Raw genomic sequence first — 22,070 nt, forward strand, 5'->3', positions numbered from 1 at the left:
CCGATAACGCTGCGTGCCGTACTCGTGTGTGAGGAATGCGTGTCGTTGAGAGCCGACGTAAGCCTCTTGTTCAGCTCAGGGAATTGTTGGCCCCACTTGGCCGAGATACCACGCACGGAATTGGATTCCGTTTGGGTAAGAGACTCGGTATATTCATGAAGCAAGTAGGTACGTGCTTCTTCTCGATCACCGTGCTGTAAACCATTGAGAAAATCCTTATTGCTGTTCTTTCTCAGATGCGGAAAATCGCCTTGGGCTTCCAACCGCGTGCCGTCAGGAGCATAGGCATCGGCTTGCAAACACGTCCCATCTTCAGTGAAGGCTTTTCCGCAGTCCTCGCTCAAGGTGAGTTCGGGGTGGGATGTGTAGATATGGCATCTTGTTGGCCGTAGAAAGACTTCATTGTCGGCTGCGAGAAGACGCGCAAAGTAAGCGTAGTTTGGACGTTCCTCTGGCAGACGTCCCTCCATTAACGCAGCAAGGACGGGGCTGTTCTGAAACGACTTGGTCTGGCCTCCCTCGTCTGCTTTTCCGTTCTTGCCATCCACGTCGTTCTTCCGTGGGAAGAAAAAATGTACTGCCAGTCACAATTAGCTATAGGGAGGGGAACGACAGTCTGTACTACTCATTGGGGATACTGACAGAGGGGCAGTGGTTTGAAGAGTTCTTTCAAAACTTGAATGTGGCTTGAGATTTGCTTCCTCGTTCGGTACTTTCGGTGAGCCGGGCGCCCAGGGCGCTTCTCACGATCCTTACCCACAGGGATTTCCTCTCCAGGACCTGGTGGGTCGAGGGTCCAGTGGTATATCCACAAGTATTCGCTTATTAGCATATTCCGACCATACAAGTTATCCTTCGACTTGTACTTCTGCTTGTCCATTATCGGCACGAGGAGGAGTGCTTGTGTCCGAGTTAGTGTTCGCCTCTATATAATTTGCAGATGAGAGGTATTAGCTGATTCGTCTTACCATCAAGGAATGCCCCTTCATGTCCCAGAGGCCAGGTCGGCTCCACGCCTTCCCTTTGCTTCCTAGCTACCATGGTATGATAGTCATGGAAGTATTTCGAGGCGCAGAGAGGGTTCTGGCTGCCTCCTAAGTGACCGGCCGGAGCGTCTCGTGGTAACATCTCGACGGAGCGAAAGCCTAATTGTCAAGATATCTTCTTTCCGGGGAGTTGAATGTGTTGGTTTGTCCTGGATTGTACGGAGAGTCAGTAGTACCGTCTGGTGGGTCCAATACCAAAGCAGCGAGTTGTTCGACGTTGGATGTCTGTGAAGTAGGCCAGGAGAGTATTTGATAGTTGTAATGCCCTGAGTCATAGGCTTTCTACCTCGAATGAGAGAGTTAACCAATGTAGTCGCTACTAGTGAGTATCTTTGAAGAATGTCCTTGATAGTCGGCGCTCAAGACAACGGAGCGCTGCTGAACATTCCAGAATTCGAATATGTACCTTGAGTTAGGCCACGAATCCTACGCATCAAAGTGAAATATATATGTTGGATGAATGACAGTGGCAGCCAGGCTTCGTATCTCGAGGCCCAATCGTTAGAAGTGACCAACGCAGCACAGTACAGTACCCAACCTGCCATTTATGTGTTGATCATCTTACGAAGCTACTGATTTCTCGATTAGGAAGTGCTTCTTGGCAGCCGGTCCAGCCATGTTGCGTCTAATTCCACGTCGGCGTGGTCATGGCCCGGTACATACATACCATCCAACCTGCCGTATAACCTTATGCACTGAAGGAACGGCTATCGCAGCGCTTGTACCGCCTACCGACACCCATTAGCATGTTGTTTGCCAGCGGATGTCTGAAACGGACCTAGGTTATAGCCAGGAGTACCGAATGCTTTCAGTATGTACAGTACTGTATGTTGCTGTATGATTCTCGCTCCATTCGAATCATCGCACCACGTCAAAAAGGGTGAAATTGGAGACTACGGTCGTGCGGACCAGAATGGTTGTTTCGGCCCCCACCATCTCTTAAGAATTGGAGGGACCCGAAAGTGAGCATCGACCCGCTGGTTGCGCTAGTGCTCTGCTACTCTTCCGACACTGCACTCCGACAGTAGGGCCAACAGGTCTGCAGCAAATACGAAACCAGAACCGGAAACAGCGCGCGAGGGTCTTCGAGCTCTCGACGGATGCGGCGAAAGACTACGCTGCTGGATGGTTCAGGCTCTGAGGCGACAGAGCTCTACCAGAACGGTATAAGCGGAGCGGGGGAACATCAGAAAGCAGGCAATAGAGGCTCTTTTGCGAAGTAGCTTATGGTGCATTTGGCCATCTTGCTGTCTTCGCCAGCTCTCTACGGTGTCCTACGAATAGCCTATGGTCCAAAACTGCCTGCAGCTCGGTCTCACTTTTGTTGAGTGCGGTAGTGCTTCCGCCTCTGGGTCTCCTTCCTGGCTTAGACACACAAGCCGTTCAATTAGCCAAGTCTTGATGTGGGAAAGAAGTCCAATACTGGTCTAGGAAAGCAGAGTATTGGTCTAGATCCTGCTCCGACTCCCAGGTTGGACATTCATAGTCGACCCACTTTATAGAGTAGTAGAGAGCTCCGCTTCTGCTGTCGTGGTGGCCGATCACCGCGCCCATGTCATGATCCGACCTGCCCTCGATGATGGTGGGCCGCTGCTGGTCTTCCTGCCATACGGCCATAGAGCCGTCTCGTTCGCACACCCAGAGCAAGCTCTCATCTGGTCCATCTACCAGCCAGCGGTCCTGATTATGTGCTAGTACGCCATGGAATACGGCGTTGGGCGTCTGTAGGGTGTAGAGCACCCGCGCTACGATTAGATCTAATGACCAATGTGATCGTATCCCCGAGCCTTTCCAAGCGGATGTAGGGGTTTGCGTTGCCATATTGTATTATGACCTGACGTGTACCGTGAAAGAACTCGACGGCAAGCCGCGATGTGTGATTTGGATACTGACGACCGTACCGTAGGCAGTAGTGCAAGTTTGTACCGTATCTGTGTGTAGAACCGCCTCGTTATGTATATAGTGTCCACCCTGTTCCAATTATGGCGTAAGCACATGATTACGCGAGTGCAGCTCTGTGGAGCCTTTATGGCATCCTCAGAACACAGTAGAAGCTCTATGAATCTGACGCGAAAGCGGCCCAGGCAAGAAAGCTCACATGATCCACCAGGGCCGACTCCGAAAAAACGTCGCGGCCATTACCAGAAATCTCTAGCCTCAGAGGAGCTGCAGGTGTATTGCGTGAAACAGCAAGTCTTGTTCACAGGAACATTCAGCAACGAACCTTTTCACTGACAAAATCCATATCTGGTCGCCGCCCGACCCCATCGTGGATGGGTGTGGTTGTGTTCCTACGTACCATACACTACAGGAAAGCTGCGCGGCGACTACTAAGTACTTCTCTTGTGCCCATCCTAGCGATAGTAGCTGAATTAAAGCTTAAGCTGGAACAGATCGTGCTAGCGATAACTTCATAAGTGTACGAGAGGTCCCGGTGCTTGTTCGAGTACAGTGCTCCTTTCACCAGTTCATCCCCATCGAAATCAGTTGCTACTAGCTTTTTGTTTCACCGCGCAGGGAATCATGCCAACCGAAAACCACTCTGGGAGCATGTCTAAAGCTCAGAAGCACATGGAAGGGCAACGGCCCGCGTCACCACAGCCACATGGCCGTGGTCGTGGCCGTGACGGACAGGCTAAGGTGGAACACATCTGCCCTGGTTGGTGGGCCTTGGAATGGACACACGGTGCAGGCGCCAAAGGACAGCTGGATGGCTTTCGATCGTTTGGCCATTGCTATCAAGGCCAAGAAGCACACGAATTCGCGTTCTGCAAGGACAGAGCAAGACAAGAGTTCTTAGCACATACATTCTCAGACGGGAAGATCCCCGTAGCTACTTTGGAAAAGCTTCGAGACGTTTTGCGCTGGCCGAGGGCCGTCGAAGTCAATGAAGGCTTTCGTGAGCTTCCACGGCTCCATAGTTGACATTTCACGGGTTGTCTTCGCAGCCATTGGACGGGACTGTCACGATACACTGTTAAGATCATCGAGTCTATGGGCCATTGACTGAGCGGCGGATACAGTAGAACGACCACCCATAGTAAATGTGAACGAGAACTAGACAGTAGCCATAGACGACGAGGCACGGCGGAAAGCTGTGGGAACACACTGCGCTACAAATTTTCAGTGCGCACGAAGAGCTATCTAGTTCATATCAGCCCACGATATCTTCCTTCGCTTTCTCTCCCTCCCTTAGGTCTCTAATAGATTTCGCTAGTCCCCATTCCGGTCTTGCGTAGCTGGTTTTATCCTAATCCCGATGGGTGAGTTAAGTGTCTAAACAGCGCGTCAGTACGCTGCCGCAACCACTGCTCCAAGGCTTGATGTAGGAACCTACACATGTGGGGTATACACGACGGCTCATCAAAAAGAATGGCTGCTGCAAGAATGGGGCTATGTATGTCTCAACTCAGTTGGCTTTGTTCTTCCAACGTGCTGACGGAATATGTTTCTCTGTTCTAATTGCTTCTCAAGAATTAGGTGGTTACTAATGGGGTTCTGCAGGCGTCTGAACTGGACCATCACCCCCCTAGATGGCTTGTAATCTGCTGCTGTTCACTACCTTTCATAATATTGGGCGATGGATCAGCAACTCTGCCCCCCAGGTATTCAATTACCGACGCCGAGAAGGAGGGGCAAGAAGAGGAAGCCGTGGACACGGGTATCCTCGTGCGGCCCTGTTTTCTCGCTATCCTAACACCGCAATATTCAGTCCTTTATTTAGCATAACTTAAACCCGGGATGATTCTCTCCCGCGGTTATCGGTCTCTGCTGCCTCTCTTGCTGCTTCTTCCACCCGTCCTTGCTTCTTCTCGCAATGAGCTGATACAAAGCAGAAGACAGCCACAGTGATAGCAAAGAGGATCAGAACCGACCCGTAACCCGCCTGAGCGACGCCTCCATAGTACATCATGGAGTAATACGGGACGGCATCGTTAGCACTGAACCTTTTGAAGGACGGCTGGAATCCCTGGACTTGATCGGCAAGGTAGCCCCCGGTCCCGATCATGACGAAGGCTAGGACTAGCTGAGAGGTCGCGTACGTAGGTAAGATGCTTTCGTGGTCGTGCAGCCACCTCGGGCGAGCCACTATCACGGCGCCGTAAATAGCAAACGCAGCCATGGCGAGTGCCGTAATGATTGCATCAATGAGAATGTTGCTTTGCAAGGACAGAAACTTATTATCTAGGATAGCAGCCGTAGTGTTGGCATAGTCGGACCGAGCTCGGTCTCGTAAAATGGCTGCGAAACGTGCGTGGGCCGAGTTGAGAATTGCAATGGCTAGCGAGAGGAGAGTGAGGAAAAGGATGGAAATCCGAATCCGAATCATATATTTGGAAGACATCTTGAATTTCTGGATGTTGTTGGTAGATTGCGTGGCTAGGTGAAATTCTGTTTTTCCAGCAGACTTGTTATAGAGTAGAAATAGTTGAAGCAGGTAGTGAAGTGTGAATAGTGAATTGTGAGGAGTGAGGCATGAGGAGACTGAGGACTCTATGTCGGCCTCTTTATATAAATATTCCTCGCTATATTTGGCTGGCTACTTCCTCTGGAGGCTTCTCATAACGCCACGATTGGTTTGTCATGCTATCCATGGTTGTGGCTATGTAACCTAGGGAAACCTTTGTAGCTTGCATGGTTGCCCCTATTAGCGTTACCCATCGTCAAACAGGGTAAACGCCCCATTAGAATCTGCCTCGCCTTAGCCTGAGTAATAGCCTCCCACGTCGCTTCGCCACTTTCGCCTCCACTGCCACGTTGACAGAGACTGGCCGAGAGTACTAGGGGACCCAGGAACGGCGAGAGCAGAAAGGGGTTACTTTCATTATTCCTTCTCAAGCGACTTATGGGAAGAAAGAATTTGTGGAACCTCTCCACCTCATGACAGGTGAATGATACTGATCTAGTCAACCGCAACCACGACCATCTAAGAAAGAATGTTCAAGTTGAGACTACTTAATTTGCTGCTGTCTGTTCTATTGCTGGCTCGATCGTTTGAGGACCTCGCGAATGTTGCCTCGGGCTTGATTCAAGAGTCCCCAACGCAGAAAAAGCGGCGTAGGGCTCTACTAAGCCAAACTCTCGTTTTTGGAAGCTATTCATAAGTATTCCGGGTTTCAGGGGGTTTCTTCTCTGGCCAGTGAGGAGGATTGGAGATTTTGCCCTGGCGCGATCAGCCACTCAGGTCCTCCACCGTAATGGAACCACCTAATCGTTGCATGTGGACCTCTACTTTCACTGTCGAAGTGGCCAAAAAGATGAAGAAGAGGCAAACTCGAGACGAAGCAGTAGAATTGTAGGATAGGTGAGTGCTTTCGGAGCGTCGTACAGTAGTTTATATAAGCGCTTTTTCACAACTCCTATCCACCAGCCGTCAACTCTTCTGTTTGGACGGCTACCCGACACATAGCGCGGCGTCGCCCCCGTTTTGCACCTTTACTCCTCGAAGTGCTAAATACGTAATTTGGAAAAGCGGTCCTGTGGTTCTTCTTCTCAATCTCTGCCCATTGTTTGAACCGCATACGAGTTTCTGCTGGCTCGAGCAGCCAAAGCTCACCACATACCTTGGAGAAATTCGGCTTGGGGTTCCTGTCGAAATGCAAGGCTTTGATCGAGTTACGGTAGGTCTTGCGCCACAGCATGAACGCGTTCTGGGGCCTCTTAACCCTGCCACCGTTCGAGGCCTGCGGCTGCTCTTGCCGTCGTACCTCCGTGGAACGTTGTACCCAGGCTTTAATGTCGAAAGGGGAAGCACCTTCAGCTGCTCCATCCCAACGTTTCTTAAGTGAAACGGTGTCTCCCAGTATACTCCTTTCTGGAAGATATGGTGGCGGCCCGAATATTACTTCATCCCATGCCTTCGTTTCGGTGTCCAGCTGGGTACAAGGAAGCATAGGTGAGACTTCTATGGTAGAAGTGGGTGGAGAACTCTAGATCACAACAGTCAGATTGTGTGGTCGGTGTCTGCAACAATAGGTACATACTTGGCTACTGTGATCGGAACCGGTTTCCCAGCTAGAGAAGTCGAAAAATCTGTCAATGCCATCAAGTAACTACTACCAAGATTAGTACTCAAGCTCGCCACGACGTTGTGTCTTCACTACCGGCAAGCCATACGTATCCTTCTTCGTCCTTTGTATAGGTGCTTGGGATTGGTGAATGATACAGGGGCGTCAGGTAGATAGGATAGTCCGGAATTGCACGATCGCAGTGAAACAGCAGCCTATTAGTCTCTTGTTCTATATCCTCGCCTTTATCGTGATGAGCCAGTGGCTGCGCCTGGTACATTGTGAGCGATAATGCCTAGCAACCTGGAGAAAAGAATGTGCCAATTATATCAGCCTTGTTATTTTGTCGTTTACTGAGCTTTTTCTTCTGAAGAGCGCCTGCTTTATTTGTATGTAGCGTAGTAAATTCGTATAAATGCTCACAATATGCCTATTCTACCTAGGTACTTGAAGACCTCCGTTCCGTCCTAAACCACGGTGGTTACTAATGGGGCTGCAGGCGTCTGAACTATACCATCAGCCCCCTATATGGCTTTTAGTCTGCTGCTGTTCACTGCCTTTCATAATATTGGGCGATGGATCAGCAACTCTGCCCCCAGGTATTCAAATAGTAGTATGCGTTCGCTGTACCCCAAATTCTCAATACTGCTCTTCTGGTTCGCATCTGTCAGTCTAATAAGGCAATAACGGTTTGCATCTGTTTCCGACCATGCTAGCTGAAAATACCATGATCCTTATTGGCTTTGTGCCTCAAGATACGGTTGTCCAAAGAAACCGGCGCATTCCTGTACGTGTACAAGCGGAGTGGCTTATGCAGTTCCTCAAGGCTCTTTTGGCGGTGCGCAGCGGACGGTCTCTCCTGTAGCTATCCATCACGTGTACCAGCAGGAATGTTTGCGTATGAACTGTCGCGTTACTATATATTGTTTTGATTCCGCCTAAGATCACAGAGTGTCAAATGGCTTGTTCGGATGAGACTCTCATCATGGTAATACCTGTAATACGTGAAGCACATCAGCGATCGTTTAGATACATCCACGGATAGCTACTTTATCTTGAGATATCGAATGACGTATACTGAAGTTGTAGTCTCCACCTTGTCAAGTAAAGGGTGTATGAGATGGGTATGTTGGCAGCGATAGGTTGCCACTCGAGCAGAACGGATTTCCATTGCCGCATATGTCGTCTACGATCATAGTTAGGCGGCCTCCGCTTGAAACAGAGCCCGCTGCTTTTACGTCTGACTCATAGGCCAAAGACTAAACTATCTCGTGGCCACAAAGATGTCGTGGTTGTAACAAGGGTATGTCAGCTTTTCACCGAAGCTTTTCATCTGACCAGGGAACAGGACAAGGGTGAAAAGGCAGCTACCTCCAAAGGCTATGTACATCTTTACGAAGTCCAGAGGTTCTAGGAATCCTCCAACCATCTTCTCCGTCTACTCGCTTATCCCGCACAATGGCTTTACATTTTACGGATCTGCCGTTCGAAATCGTTTTGGAGATTTCGAAATACCTTACTCTACGGGAAATGTCCTTTCTATGCCGTTGTTCGAAGAATCTGTCATGTTTCTGGCGCGAAAGGCTATATGAAAGCGATGTGCGAAATAACGGATCTTCCGCAGTCTTTCTTGCCGTCCTATCATCGAAGCATACCCCGACTACAAAGGGTCTCGAAATTGCCCTTGGAACTATCAATCACTCTATTCAAGCAAAGGCGGACTTAGAAGCGAAACATTCTATTTATCTTCCAGATCCAAACCCCTTATCACAATCTCGGGCCGAGGTCAAACATTTTCTACCACCGCTGTTTATCTCGATTGCTCTCGATCAGACCAAGATATCGAAGAGGCTGATCGAGGCAGGCGCCCCGCTGGTCCTCAGGAACTCCTTCGGCACTGTACTCCATCACGCTGCACATCATGGTTCAACGGTCATGGTGGAACACATCTTGAAGGAAAAACTTGTGGACGTAAACTCGAAGGATCCCTTCGGCTATACGGTTGTATTCGCCGCCGTGATGGGACCTCGACCCACGAAAAAGATGGTCCATCTTCTTTTCGAGTACGGCGCGGATATCAACCAAACGATTACCCACGTCAACAGGGATTTAGAGAGTCCGCTCTCCATCGCTTGCGATCAGGGAAAATGGCTGATCGCTGAGTTACTGCTAAGCCTGGGGGCCCCATCACGGAAACCAGACTGCCTGGATGTGCGGGGAGGGCAGAATGGACTGAACCCCTATTCGCGCACAGCCCTTACAGCTGCCGTTTTGCCCGCCACGAGCCCCCCGCAGATGCCAGAACGCGACATGCGAGGCGAAGAGTTATTCTAGAGTTGCTACGATCGGGCGAAGACCCCAATCAACGTTACTATAACCGAGGCCCTATGCCCAGAACTTCCTCTCTTCTCTTCGCCCTAGCTTGCCAAAGGCGCTTCTGGGAAGCTGAATTGCTCCTAGAGAGTGACGTCCTTGAGATCGATACACCTACGTCGGATGGCCAAACGACGCTGGAATGGGCCTTGTCGCCTAGCCATGGAGCCCCAGACTTTGCCGCCTTGCTTCTATGCAAGGGAGCGGCAATTCCACAGCGCAGAGCCCAGGAGATTCTGGGGCTCGCCCAGGAAGCGTGCAATACCTTCAACATGAAGGCCATTGCGGGTGTGCTGTCCCAGAACCGGTCGTTGGCGCGATGCTTTCAGGTCCTTTACACTCACTGTGTATCAGCATGTTCGGAGCAGAAGGACGAGATCGCCGATGATTTCGTGCAAAGATCTCCTGCTTCCATAGTCGAGTTGGCAACAAAGAAGAACAGGTACTATATGCACTTGGAAAACCAGCATCTAGAGGATTGGATCTGGGGCCGGAATGGCTGCGGTTGGTTCTGAGCAGGCCGAAAAGTTGTATTGGCGCACCCCATGATTGGCGTTTACCAGAATGGACGCACCTTCCCGCGTTTGGCATTAGAGAATTATGACATACCTCCTTTAATCATACCTCTTTTAAAGCCCTACCAGACCCCAGATATATCAAAAATATTGTGTCCTCTCCTGATTCGGTCTATATAAGACCTCCTCTGTTACCGGGTCTTATGAGGCAAGAACAGAAGGACTGACACTTACCTTGGTACACTCCTTCACCACATCCCGCCACACGAGTCTTTTCGTTTCCCTGCCGAGAGGAAGGTAAACTGAGGGCTCCTATACCTTGGTTGGTGATGCCTGTCTAACAGCCATCCACCACGTAACAATGCTCCCCGAGTCACTCTGACCTCAAGAGGAAGAGCTGCATATGTAAGCCGTGATGCTATCCTTTCGAACCAAAACCATAGTGAAATTCTCATGATATATGTAGTATAATAGTACACGCCAGTATAGGCCATGTCTTCACGCAAACTAAATACTGTTGACACTCGTCCGACGATCGTCTAGCATCCCCACCACCTTCTTCGCCAGGGTGTCCCTCTACAATTTGCACCTGTAGTGCTTGTAGGATTCCGGTCAGCACCTCGCCGCATTCTGCATAAACATAATGCCATCCCATCTATTCTGTAGTAAAACATCCCATCCCACCGTAGTTAGGACATATTGCCACTATGTGCCATTCCTGCCCAAGCCTATTAAGTCGAGGCTTAAGGGTCGGCGATGGATGTCTCATTCGGCCTGGCCCTATCCGCATTCTCATATACGTCCAGACATTCCGAAAGAACTATGTCCAAGTTAGCTAGGGCTTATGTCTCGCGGGAAAGGATCCCTCCGTAGTGGAAATGCATACTCTCAATAATACGTTCTTCCCAGACGCCGTGTTCATAATCAACAAGGCCATGACGTTCAATCCCGTCACAGAGCCGTACTATCTCCTTCCCCATCTTCTTGAGACTTTCTTCGCTCACCATTGTTTGGCCTCTCTGGGGTGGAATACCTGAGCTATCCATTTCTTTTTGCTTCTGTAGTAGAGCAAGCCATGCATGGTTGAAATCATGCCAAAGCTTGGTGTGTTCATGGTGTAGTTGGGGATTATCGACAGCCAAGCCTAAAGAGAGTAATCCTTCATTAGCGAGTGTAAGTAAGAAATAAAACATTCTTAACACGTACCCAACTCGGCGACTTTCGAGAGCAGCCAGTCGGAAATGGTCAATAGCGACTCGCTAGCCAAAACCAGGACGCCGTTCCGGATGTCGGTAAAGATCTCTTTCAGATACGACTCATACTTCTCATAGGCCGTACTCATTTCTATTGAATTAGGAAAGTCCTGCTCTTCCATGAATTGGTCCGGTGCACTAGCTGGCTGCAATATGCCGCGATATGTATAGTATACGCCTAACGACCGATAACATGAACCGGAATCCGACACGCATGGCAGCAAGCACAACAGGCGCGTGGACAAGCTCCCGACTTGGTCATGGCCCGTTGCCCTGTTCAACTAGTCCATTCCTACTTCGTCGTTTTCCTGGCAAGTAAATTGAACCAAGTCGGGCTCCTCGGGCTGATTGGACTTGAATACGGTAGCCTTCGGCGCCATTGTACTTGGAATACCTTACTACTGATTCTAGGTAGGATCAAAAGCTAGATGATGCTGCGATGTTCCCGAATCACGATGCTGCTTCACCTTCAAATGGCCAGGCACAGGTTGATCGTGTGGCTATTCCCTTGAGCCTCTCAGAAACGGCGATGGTAGTGGAAATGACAGAAAAGGGGAATTGCTCTGAACAGAACATTCTCGTCGGCGTCCACGGTGCGGGCTTGACGCACAGCTTATTCATGAAAGAGGGGCGCGGCGCCTTGGTCGAGATATTTCCACCGGACTTCCAGGCCACGTAGGACCGGGCTTCTAGTTCAATTGCAGTCAGAGCTCGTAACAACAACAAATGCCATGATCAACTCCTTATCCGATATAACGACGTGATTGAAGGGCACGAAAAAAGACGATTATCCGTATCGCGCTGGCAATGCGCCGCATAACATACGCCGACGACCGACGACCGACAACATGAGTCGAAATCCGACACTCAATGGCAGCGAGCACAACATCAGGATCGGGGACAAGCTCGGGACTTGAGCATGGCAGGTCTTGGAGAATGTCTTTCACGGGTGCGCCCACAGCCAAGGCAAGTTATACAATCGCCTCCGAGGTACCGCCACCAGGGTCTGCAGCGAGTTCCTTCCCGCTGCCAAGGCTTTTGAAGCCCTGGCTCCCTCGCCCCTGAGGGCACAAGAGAGTATTTGGCAAGTCAACCTTGAGTGAAAGCGGCCGCGGAGCGTCGGAAGGTGCGGGCCAGCATTGCTCATCGTTCTCAACATGACACGGATAATCACCCAAGCCAGCCCACTGAAGTTCTCCCCAATACCATCGACCGTGCCCAGACGGCCTTGGAGATGCGACGAGCTTGTCCAGATTCCCTGAGAGAGCACGATCAACCCTTCCTCGAACTGCCGGCCAGACCTTGGTTGCAATACTATGCAGGGGGTATGGCAGTTCCGAGCACGAAATGCAAGACCAGGAAGACAGACGAGTCGCCTACATTCAGCAACCGCAACGACGGGGAGTACCTGGACCGTGATAATGTTCTTCTCTTTACAGAAAGCCTGGAAATCGGCCGAAACGTGGCTCTCGTGCCCGTCGATGATCAACATTCGATATGTGCCCTTTGTGCGCGCAGCAGTATGTTTATCGAAATGTCGAACCCAGTCCAGGCCTGTCTCGTTATCCGTCCATCCATTCAAGGTCGGTTTAATCACCCAGTCGCGTGGCAGGGTGCTGTCGGCGTACCAGTTCGCGAGATGGACCTTGCCTTTTACCGCTATAAATGGCGGGACGCACCAACCGTCCGCACACACGCCCTGGATCGCGGTAGTCCATTCCCGATTACCAGGCTGGACCTTCTTTCGTTCCCCGTCGCGATCGGCGCCCGTAACGACCATCGAGGACGCGATCTGGCCCATCATGAAGCCGGTCTCGTCGAAGTTGTACAGATCCTCGTCGAGGATACCGTGCTTCGCCCTCATGTTACGAAATAGCTCGAACCAAGCTGCAATCTTTTCAGGATCCTCGCAGAGGGCTCTCTGGTAGTCGTATGCACGAGAAAGACGCGTCTTGAGTTGTGGTTGTCGCTTGACGAAGTTCGAGGCCCAACGCGTCCCGACGCGTGGCGCGTCACGCGTCGCGAGGATAACATTGGCCATATCTTCCACGTCAAGCATCCGGGGCGCAAACCCTCGCGAATCTAGGTCGATTATATACGTAACAATCACACTCTCTTCTAATTCCGTCAATCGGTGTTTAGCGGATCGGATATCCTGCACGGCGCGTTTCCCGCTTATTCTATCGGTTAGGGTCGATCGCGGGACGTTAAAGATAGATGCAGCACGTCGGATAGATAACATAGGGTCCATTTTAATAGCTTGGACTGCTAAAGTAATTTGAGACTCGTTTGAAGACTTAGGCATGATTTATCGTCGAGTTATATTGAAGTAAAGTTAAGATGTAGAAATTAGCGGGAAGTGGCCGACTCAATTGACTGGCCGACTCATATGACATTCACGTTAGAGTGGAGGAGCATCTAGCGGAGAAGCCCGTCATTTATATTATACCTGAGCTCGTGTCTAGCCTACGGTAGCCATTAGCGCTCTCATCATTGAGACCTACTCTCTCGCCATTGTGTACAATTACCCCTATCTGAGCTACACTAGGCATTCAACTCCAGCCCAACGACGTCATCTATGATTATGCCGTAAGCAATCACCATATAGCCTTCCGCAGCTAAACAGGCTCTCGCGATACATGGCTGCCAGGACCGCATTTACCCACGCAGATCAGGCAGCCTGGTGGGCGTTTGCGTGCAGAAATTTAGTCCCATCATTATCCAATGAGTCTAGCAGTGATGTTGCATTCCCTCTTCCACCTCCAGCACCTCTCTTGACTGCTACACCTCTGCGAAGACCATGCCTGTCTCCTTCGTACCGAATACACTCCAACCTCACCAGTGCTTCGCGCGCAGCCAAACGAACAGCACCCTGCAAGCAAGCAGAAGACCTCGACTTGTGGAAGAAGGGATGCTGCGAAGCGTCAGCCGGTCTTGTTCGTATGGCATGCTGTGATCTCTTACAATCATGGGCGGCAACTGTCCTGCGTATAGTATGTCCAGGAAATCCGCAGCGTCGTAGGACCAGTAAAACCCCTTGCGAACTAAACCCGCCATGATCTGTTCTACATATGAGAACATAAACCGATGCATTTCTCCTCGGCGACTGAGGTCTGTCGATAGTCTTCCACTCAGGTCGAGGGCTATTGTTCCATCATTAGATCAACTCATCGATGTGTTTATACTGGTCTGTTACTTATTTTCACCGTCCCATTTGACGCAACACGTACATCCGCTGCGCGGGCGTCCGTAGGCAGGGACAAAAGGTACCTGATGGCGGATACGATCTATTGCCGCCAGTCAGTATCTAGAAATTTCGCTCAACCCAGCACACATACCTGCATCATAACAGTCGCAACCTCTACCTCGGATTGCAGTGGCGCGATGGCAAAGAGGTCCAAATCCAAGTGTTCATGGACCACCGATGTGATACGACCGCTGCAGTAGATCCCTAGGAGTTGTGCAATACTGGGATGGCTGATTTCGGAGAGGACCCCCAACTCCGAGACCGTGAACCGGGGGCCTGCTGTACTTGGACGACGTGCCCGGCACCCGACCGGTGCATTCCAAGCCAACCACTGCCGTTGGTGCCTAGGTGGCGATAGTGGGTACGGCACTGGAACCCGATCAGTGCCAGCCAGGCGGCGGGGAGGAGGGTATGAGCGACATGAGTGCAGAGTTCTCCTCATATCCTGAATCCGATGCGTCTGGCTTGAGCAAGGGCGATACCATCAGCTCGCACCAGGAAATGGAGGGGTTGCATGACCGAGACGGGCACGCTGGGGATTCCTCAGCAGAGATGCCAAATATGCCCCCGACGATCCTGGCACAGGAAACGGATGCAGACGGCCCCGCTACAGAACGACCTCGAAGTCCTCAGCCTCGATGTGGGAGTCCTTTCGTCGGTTATCCTGCTCGGGCAGCGTCTCTTGCTCGAAGCTTCGCCCAAGGGCCGACCGTTGAATCAGGCAAGGGCCGGGGGGCCGCACGAGGTCTCCTTGGATGTATGGGGATACAAAGTCGGGCAAAGACGAGCCTGGATTACATCTTAGCGTAGAAATGCTAGCGTCGGTGTTGAAGTTAGGACTGAAACGATCAAATGAATCCAGCTCACACCTTGCATCTAGATCCATCGCAAGAACATGATAGGAAAACCACCCCAGAAAAACAAGTAGTTGGCTTCGAGTCAGTGTAGATACTAAGAAAAGCTATCTGGAGTGATCCTTGGGGATGTCCTTCTGCCATCTACCGCAAGGATGTTCTTCTAGTCATCCGACTTGAATGGGAGTGGGCTGTACGTCGCACACTATTTCTTCACACTAGAATCATCGTGGAGGCCAGAACCAGGGGATCACGGGAGCGCAGAGGGACGAGTGTAACGTTAGGTTGTTTATTACTGAACTAGAGCTGAAAACATGCTTCCACATAAGCATAGACAGGGCTGCCTTGTGGTATTTGACGTATTAGCATGTGCCACGTCTTCACCCAAACGGCATGCCGCTGAGACTCGTTTGAAGGTCCTCCAGCATTCCTACCATCTTCTTCGCCAGGGTGTCCCGCTGCAATTTGCGTCTGTCGTCCTTGTAGTAGTCTGGCGAGCGCCTCGCCGCATTCTGCACAGACCCTCTTGGACGGCCTGCCTGTGACAGCTGTACACCGTTTCCCACCATTCTGGGAGGGCACTGCCGTAAGACTTCAGGCTCAGCTCTATGCAGATTCTGAGCTCTTTACGTAGAGGCCCGATCCACAACGGAACTATAGAGTCCAGTAGTGTACTCTCTTTCTGCTACATCCGCTGAGACCTCGAAAATCCTCATGGACTGTTTTTCATCTTAGCTTCCAAAAAGAGTCGGATGAACAATTGCCGGTAGGTGTTGGGCCCCTACTGTAAGGATGCAGAGCCGGATACAGATCACTTAGAAGGGCTTTGCTACCAGAACCAACTCGCCAGCATTGCGTAAGAATTCATCCTCGTCAAGTTGATTCTGAAGGAAAAACCTGAGCCAGAAATTCGATCCGCTGAAATAGATTCCGGACCTAGATCAGCAGTTGTTCCTGTACAATTCCTAGTACCGCCCCCTCACGCCCCTATCTAATGTGAGAAGCTCAAAGATACAGAAATGACGTCCCGTGAGCGCTTTTCCTCGTTTTCCGTACGTATGTTGCGTCAAACCCAGCGTTTCTCTGCATTAACAATATATGTATATCATCAAATCGTTGCAAGCCGTGATACTGTACAGTACTACTTAAACCTAATCTGAGTCAACTGTGTTCTGCTTGACACATATTCCATATAATCCTAAGCTGGTTTAGATGATATAGTTGGCCATGGCGATGTGTTCGGCGCCAGGCACAATACTCAGCCGATCTACTACACTTGGGTTCTCTACATCAATGCCCCCCGCAACACAGTCTATGGGTTGGCCTTCTTCGGGGTCAGACACTCTGGTGGATACGACCTCATCCTTGATCGCTAGTACAGTTACAGTATACGCAGAAGGAGCCAAAAAAGACACTACTTTGACGTCCGTCGTTGTTATAACTACAACAGCCGAGCCTCCGCCAGCCCCAACGAACGGTGTTTTTATAACGTTCATTTCCTCGAAAGCGACGAGCTTAGTAAGAGTGAAGAAGAATCCGGCCTGGGCTATGTTCGAGCAGAAACTCGCCGATCACTATGACGACATATGCGCTTGGCCCGCAGCAGCGACTGTTGCTGCACCGCAAGAGATTGGTTCCAGTGATGTTCCGTGGCCGCCTGATTTGGAAGCCGGTGAATCGAAGATATGGGGCCACTCTGGGTGCAAGTACTACAGCGTGAAGGACGGCGCAGGAAGCTTTTCATGTGACGGTGTTGAAAAGGTTCAATGTGCAGTGGATTCCAATGTCCTTGACCCCAAAGCGACAAAAGTCCTTCGCTGTGTTTACCCACTGATCGAAAATATGCTGGTACCGAAGGTCCGGTGTTTCATACGGTAGGATATATCCTATATCTATCCAACTCGATAGACGACATCATGGGAGAACTTAATGCGTTAGAGTTGCCCTGTTGAGATATAACTACTTCGGAGCCAGTTTATTACACCGTTGACCATCCTATGAATCATTTGCAGTCCTAAGAAACTTGGCCATGGTGCTTGGGAAGCAAATTGATACAATGATACATTGATTGGGAAGTCATATCTGCCTTGCTGAAGTCGGCCGTGGCGACTCTGGTAAAGTCAGCCAGGCGAGGCCGGCATGACGAACAGCCGCGCTTTCCTGCCAATCATCCTCGAGGTATTTTGGACGTCAACTTGGTACCGTGTGTCTAGTCCCCATTTCTGTCCTCTTCGAGAGTGTGACCACGCGAGACTCATGCCTCTTGATAGGTAACATAGAAGCCTGCCGACACTGCCTAGGGCTCCTAATCTATCAGTGGCAACGTTGCCATCGCATGACCATCTTTATTCTAGAACCGTTGGGGCAATCGAACCAAGCCTCTCAAACTTAGATTCTCTTACGAAGCCACCGAACTAAACGCTCCTGCTTGAAGGCCGCCAATGTATAAGCAGATCCAAGCTACCGTCTCTCGGGCAGAACACGATGTGGTCCTCCGCTTCAAGCAGAAGTTGGGGAGTGACCAAAAAGCGGAAATAGGTCAATATCTCTGTAGAAATTTGATTCACTAAGAGCTCTCGGCTTAGCATTCGGCTTTTGACATCGCACTGGGATCCCGTCTTATCGCTTCTGAGGTCTCGTCCAACGACGTAATCATATTATCTTCGGGCGAGAGGCTGTGATTGGCAAGGCCTCTCTGCCGGCTGTATATTTTCACCGAGGCTAGACGACGCCCTCTATCCTTGATACAGGCTCTCATGTTCTGCATACACTAACCTGGCTCAAGTATGAGGCCTGCATCATCCCCCGCCCTGCAGGATTCCGTTGTCTAAGCCACATAGGCACCGCTGGGTATAAGTAGGGCACTGTCTCTTCTAGTCTGTCCCGTGTTGTTGGGACATCTTCCCACTTGAATTTTATAGGAAATCTGTTGGGAGATACCTCTCCTCACTTCTCTACAAGTCTACCAGACTCCAGATGTATCTAGATTATTCTATAGACACTCTGTCCACTTCTGACTAGGTCTATAAAGACCTAGCCTGCAACCAGGCTTCAGGAGTGGAAGGCCAAGGCATTTAGACAATACACTCCTTCACCCCTCCTACACCCCATTAGTAACCAACTAATTCATGAGAAGCAATTGGAACAGTGAAACGTATTCCGTCAGCACGTTAGAAGAACAAAGCCAACTGAGTTGAGGCATACATAGCCCCATTCTTGCAGCAGTCATTCTTTTTGATGAACCGTCGTGTATACCCCACATGTGTAGGTTCGCACATCAAGTCTCGGAGCAGTGGTTGCGGCAGCGTACTGACGCGCTGTTTAGATGAAACCAGCTACGCAAGACCGGAATGGGGGCTAGCGAAATCTATGAGAGATCTAAATCTAAGGGAGGGAGAGAAAGCGAAGGAAGATATCGTGGGCTGTATGAATTAGATAGCTCTTCGTGCGCACTGAAACTTCATAGCGCAGTGTGTTCCCACAGCTTTCGGCCGTGCCTCGTCGTCTATGGCTACTGTCTAGTTCTCGTTCAAATTTACTACTGTATCCGCCGCTCAGTCAATGGCCCATAGACTCGATGAGCTTGACAGTGTATCGTGACAGTCCCATCCAATGGCTGCGAAGACAACCCGTGAAATGTCAACTATGGAGCCGTGGAAGCTCACGAAAGCCTTCATTAGCTTCGACGGCCCTCGGCCAGCGCAAACCGTCTCGAAGCTTTTCCAAAGTAGCTACGGGGGTCTTCCCATCTGAGAATGTATGTGCTAAGGACTCTTGTCTTGCTCTGTCCTCGCAGAACGCGAATTCGTGTGCTTCTTGGCCTTGATAGCAACGGCCAAACGATTGAGAGTAATTCGACGGTTCTTTGGCGCCTGTACCGTGTGCGTCCATTCCAAGGCCCACCATCCAGGGCAGATGTTTTCCACCCTAGCCTGCCCGTCGCGGCCACCGCCATGGAGTTGTGGTAACGCAGGCCGTTCTCCTTCCATGTGTTTCTGTTGACCGTTAGACATGCCTCCAGAGTGGTTTTCGGTTGGCATGATTCTCTGCGCGATAAAACAAAAGCCAATAAGAATGATTCGACGGCAAGGAACAGGTTAAAGGAGCACTGTACCCGAACAAGCGCCGGGGCCTCTCGTACACTTAATGAAGTTCTCGCTAGCACGATCAGTCCCAGCTTAAAGGTTGACAAAGCTACTAGCGCTAGGATGGGCATAATAGAAGTAGTAGCAGCCGCGCAACTTTACTGTAGTTTACGGTAGTACATAACACAATTACATCAGCCGATGTGTATGTGAGGGCCGGGCGGCGGCCAAATATGGAATGTGTCAGTGAAAGGGTTCGTTACTGTATGTACGTACCTGTGGGCAATACTTGATGTTTCACGTGATACATCAGCAGCTCATCTGAGGACGCTTTTTCAGGGTCGCCCCTAGTGAGCCATGTAGGCTTTTCTCCCTGAACCGCTTTCATGTCAGATCCGTATAGCTTCCTTCTGTGCCCTGCAGATGCCATGAAGGCTCTGCAAAGCAGCAGTCACGTACCCCTGTGGCGGACCCATGCCGCCGCCAAAATCGCTTGAGCTCATTCGCAAGTGAATATCTGCTTGTGTTCATCTGGGGTCAAGACAACTGCAGTTGGTCCTGAGCAGGCCGAAGAGTCGTATTGACGCATACTGTACCAGAATAGACACCCTAGGACTGGCCACGAGGATGCGAGATCATGCTGCTTCCGCCCTCCTTCAAGGTCTTGAGCATCCTCACGCGCTTTTCCCGGTCCTTGGTCACAATGTCGCCCAGTCTGCAGCACCGAGACTGGCTCAGGAGCAGGACTGTCAGTGGCGCGCCGAAACCATCCAGCGTCTGATGGGCGGGCCAGAAGCAGCATCGAAAGAGCTGTTCACGCGCAGGGGCGGAAGCGGTGCTGGAGCAGTTCGGGGGCAGTGCTAATCCAGAACCGGATTTTAGTCCTGGTCAACCTTCTGCTTCCCATTCGCATCCGTTTTCCATAAGCCAGGCCAGAAACGATGGCCCAGAGCTGGTGTAACCCCTCTGTATGTTAGGGTTGGCCCCACGCTGAAGGAGCTTAGCCACGAACGCGCGACGTGACTGACGAGTCTGGGTCGTGTGATCTGGCACCCATACGCCACATGCTACCTCTAAAGGCCGAACTTGCCACTCACGGGTACCGCCATTGGCGTCAGCCTCACGGTCTAGAAGCTCGTCCGCCAGCTCCCAATGTTCTAGCGCGCAAGCCAAGCCTAGAAGACTGGTATCTAGTCCTCGAAAGGAAGTCATATGGTTGACGTCCGCACCTAGCTTGGCGAGCAACGCAATGATCTCCCTGGTCGATGTGCGTGACGCAACGGCATATACTAAAGCGGTATCACCGTTTTCGTCTCTGCTGTTGATAGCTGCACCCATTTGCACAATGCGTTCAATGATATCGGGGTAGGGCAAGGCAGCGGCAAGATGAAGGGCCGTTCGTTGGTCCACGGCTTCTTGTCTCAGGGCTAGGGACGCTCCTAGGCTGAGCAGGCGCGTTGCCGCTTGGTGGTGTCCTCTTGCAATCGCAACAAACAACGGCGGCGACGAGTGTAGTTTAGTGCCTGCGGGTGCTCCAGAGGCTCCGACTGCATCGACAGAGAGGCCCTGTTGGTGTAGGAAGGAGATCACCTCCTGATAGCCGAAAAAAGCAGCGAGTCCCATCAGCGAACAATAGACCGACTGGTGGTTCAAAGCACGAGTTGGCCTCCCTGAACGCACAAACGTCGGGCTGGGGTCTTCAATGTCTGTCTCTTCAAACAAGTCGAACCTTGCGCTGGCTCGTTCAGCCCTCTTGAGGGAGCGAATGATCGCTTCTTCGTCAACATCGAAGCGAATTGCTGTTACGATCCTCTCATATAGATGCGGGTAGTCCTGGACAGCTCGCCTATAGAATAGCGGAACGAGTAACTCGTACAAATCGCGGCAAGCAAGCAATAGCCCGCGTACTGCATCTTCGTCGGCCTGGCGTGCGATGACGGCGAAGATATCGTGTGGTAGTAAGCAGTGATCCATGGTCAGCTTCGTGTGGGCTGGCGAGTGATAAAGGAAGATTTCCTATAAAATTCAAGTGGGAAGATGTCCCAACAACACGGGACAGACTAGAAGAGACAGTGCCCTACTTATACCCAGCGGTGCCTATGTGGCTTAGACAACGGAATCCTGCAGGGCGGGGGATGATGCAGGCCTCATACTTGAGCCAGGTTAGTGTATGCAGAACATGAGAGCCTGTATCAAGGATAGAGGGCGTCGTCTAGCCTCGGTGAAAATATACAGCCGGCAGAGAGGCCTTGCCAATCACAGCCTCTCGCCCGAAGATAATATGATTACGTCGTTGGACGAGACCTCAGAAGCGATAAGACGGGATCCCAGTGCGATGTCAAAAGCCGAATGCTAAGCCGAGAGCTCTTAGTGAATCAAATTTCTACAGAGATATTGACCTATTTCCGCTTTTTGGTCACTCCCCAACTTCTGCTTGAAGCGGAGGACCACATCGTGTTCTGCCCGAGAGACGGTAGCTTGGATCTGCTTATACATTGGCGGCCTTCAAGCAGGAGCGTTTAGTTCGGTGGCTTCGTAAGAGAATCTAAGTTTGAGAGGCTTGGTTCGATTGCCCCAACGGTTCTAGAATAAAGATGGTCATGCGATGGCAACGTTGCCACTGATAGATTAGGAGCCCTAGGCAGTGTCGGCAGGCTTCTATGTTACCTATCAAGAGGCATGAGTCTCG

General features: G+C 50.9%; 6 protein-coding genes across 6 annotated transcripts; 2 read left to right on the forward strand and 4 right to left on the reverse strand.

Annotated features, from left to right (window-relative positions):
• Positions 1-3,569: 3,569 nt before the first annotated feature.
• On the forward strand, positions 3,570-4,250 carry PG998_010379 (uncharacterized protein; the record flags this gene model as incomplete). The annotated part of the gene is made up of 2 exons (XM_066877195.1): positions 3,570-3,945; positions 4,174-4,250. 2 exons carry the CDS (start codon positions 3,570-3,572, stop codon positions 4,248-4,250), a joined length of 453 nt encoding a protein of 150 aa, XP_066726249.1.
• Positions 4,251-4,776: 526 nt separating this feature from the next.
• PG998_010380 (uncharacterized protein) lies at positions 4,777-5,391 on the reverse strand (the record flags this gene model as incomplete). The annotated part of the gene is made up of 1 exon (XM_066877196.1): positions 4,777-5,391. One exon carries the CDS (start codon positions 5,389-5,391, stop codon positions 4,777-4,779), a length of 615 nt encoding a protein of 204 aa, XP_066726250.1.
• Positions 5,392-6,406: 1,015 nt separating this feature from the next.
• On the reverse strand, positions 6,407-7,334 carry PG998_010381 (Mating-type M-specific polypeptide Mc; the record flags this gene model as incomplete). Its single annotated transcript, XM_066877197.1, has 3 exons — positions 6,407-6,976; positions 7,031-7,099; positions 7,164-7,334. The coding sequence occupies 3 exons, from the start codon at positions 7,332-7,334 to the stop codon at positions 6,407-6,409; spliced, it is 810 nt and encodes a 269-aa protein (XP_066726251.1).
• Positions 7,335-12,429: 5,095 nt separating this feature from the next.
• PG998_010382 (uncharacterized protein) lies at positions 12,430-13,071 on the forward strand (the record flags this gene model as incomplete). The annotated part of the gene is made up of 1 exon (XM_066877198.1): positions 12,430-13,071. One exon carries the CDS (start codon positions 12,430-12,432, stop codon positions 13,069-13,071), a length of 642 nt encoding a protein of 213 aa, XP_066726252.1.
• Positions 13,072-19,060: 5,989 nt separating this feature from the next.
• PG998_010383 (uncharacterized protein) lies at positions 19,061-19,336 on the reverse strand (the record flags this gene model as incomplete). The annotated part of the gene is made up of 1 exon (XM_066877199.1): positions 19,061-19,336. One exon carries the CDS (start codon positions 19,334-19,336, stop codon positions 19,061-19,063), a length of 276 nt encoding a protein of 91 aa, XP_066726253.1.
• Positions 19,337-20,381: 1,045 nt separating this feature from the next.
• Positions 20,382-21,355, reverse strand: PG998_010384 (uncharacterized protein; the record flags this gene model as incomplete). The annotated part of the gene is made up of 2 exons (XM_066877200.1): positions 20,382-20,413; positions 20,479-21,355. The coding sequence occupies 2 exons, from the start codon at positions 21,353-21,355 to the stop codon at positions 20,382-20,384; spliced, it is 909 nt and encodes a 302-aa protein (XP_066726254.1).
• Between the last annotated feature and the right edge of the window lie 715 nt (positions 21,356-22,070).

The sequence above is a fragment of the Apiospora kogelbergensis genome (genome assembly GCF_038363985.1).
Source record: "Apiospora kogelbergensis strain CBS 113332 chromosome Unknown utg000007l_segment0_segment0, whole genome shotgun sequence".
In the NCBI taxonomy this organism is placed as follows: domain Eukaryota; kingdom Fungi; phylum Ascomycota; class Sordariomycetes; order Amphisphaeriales; family Apiosporaceae; genus Apiospora; species Apiospora kogelbergensis.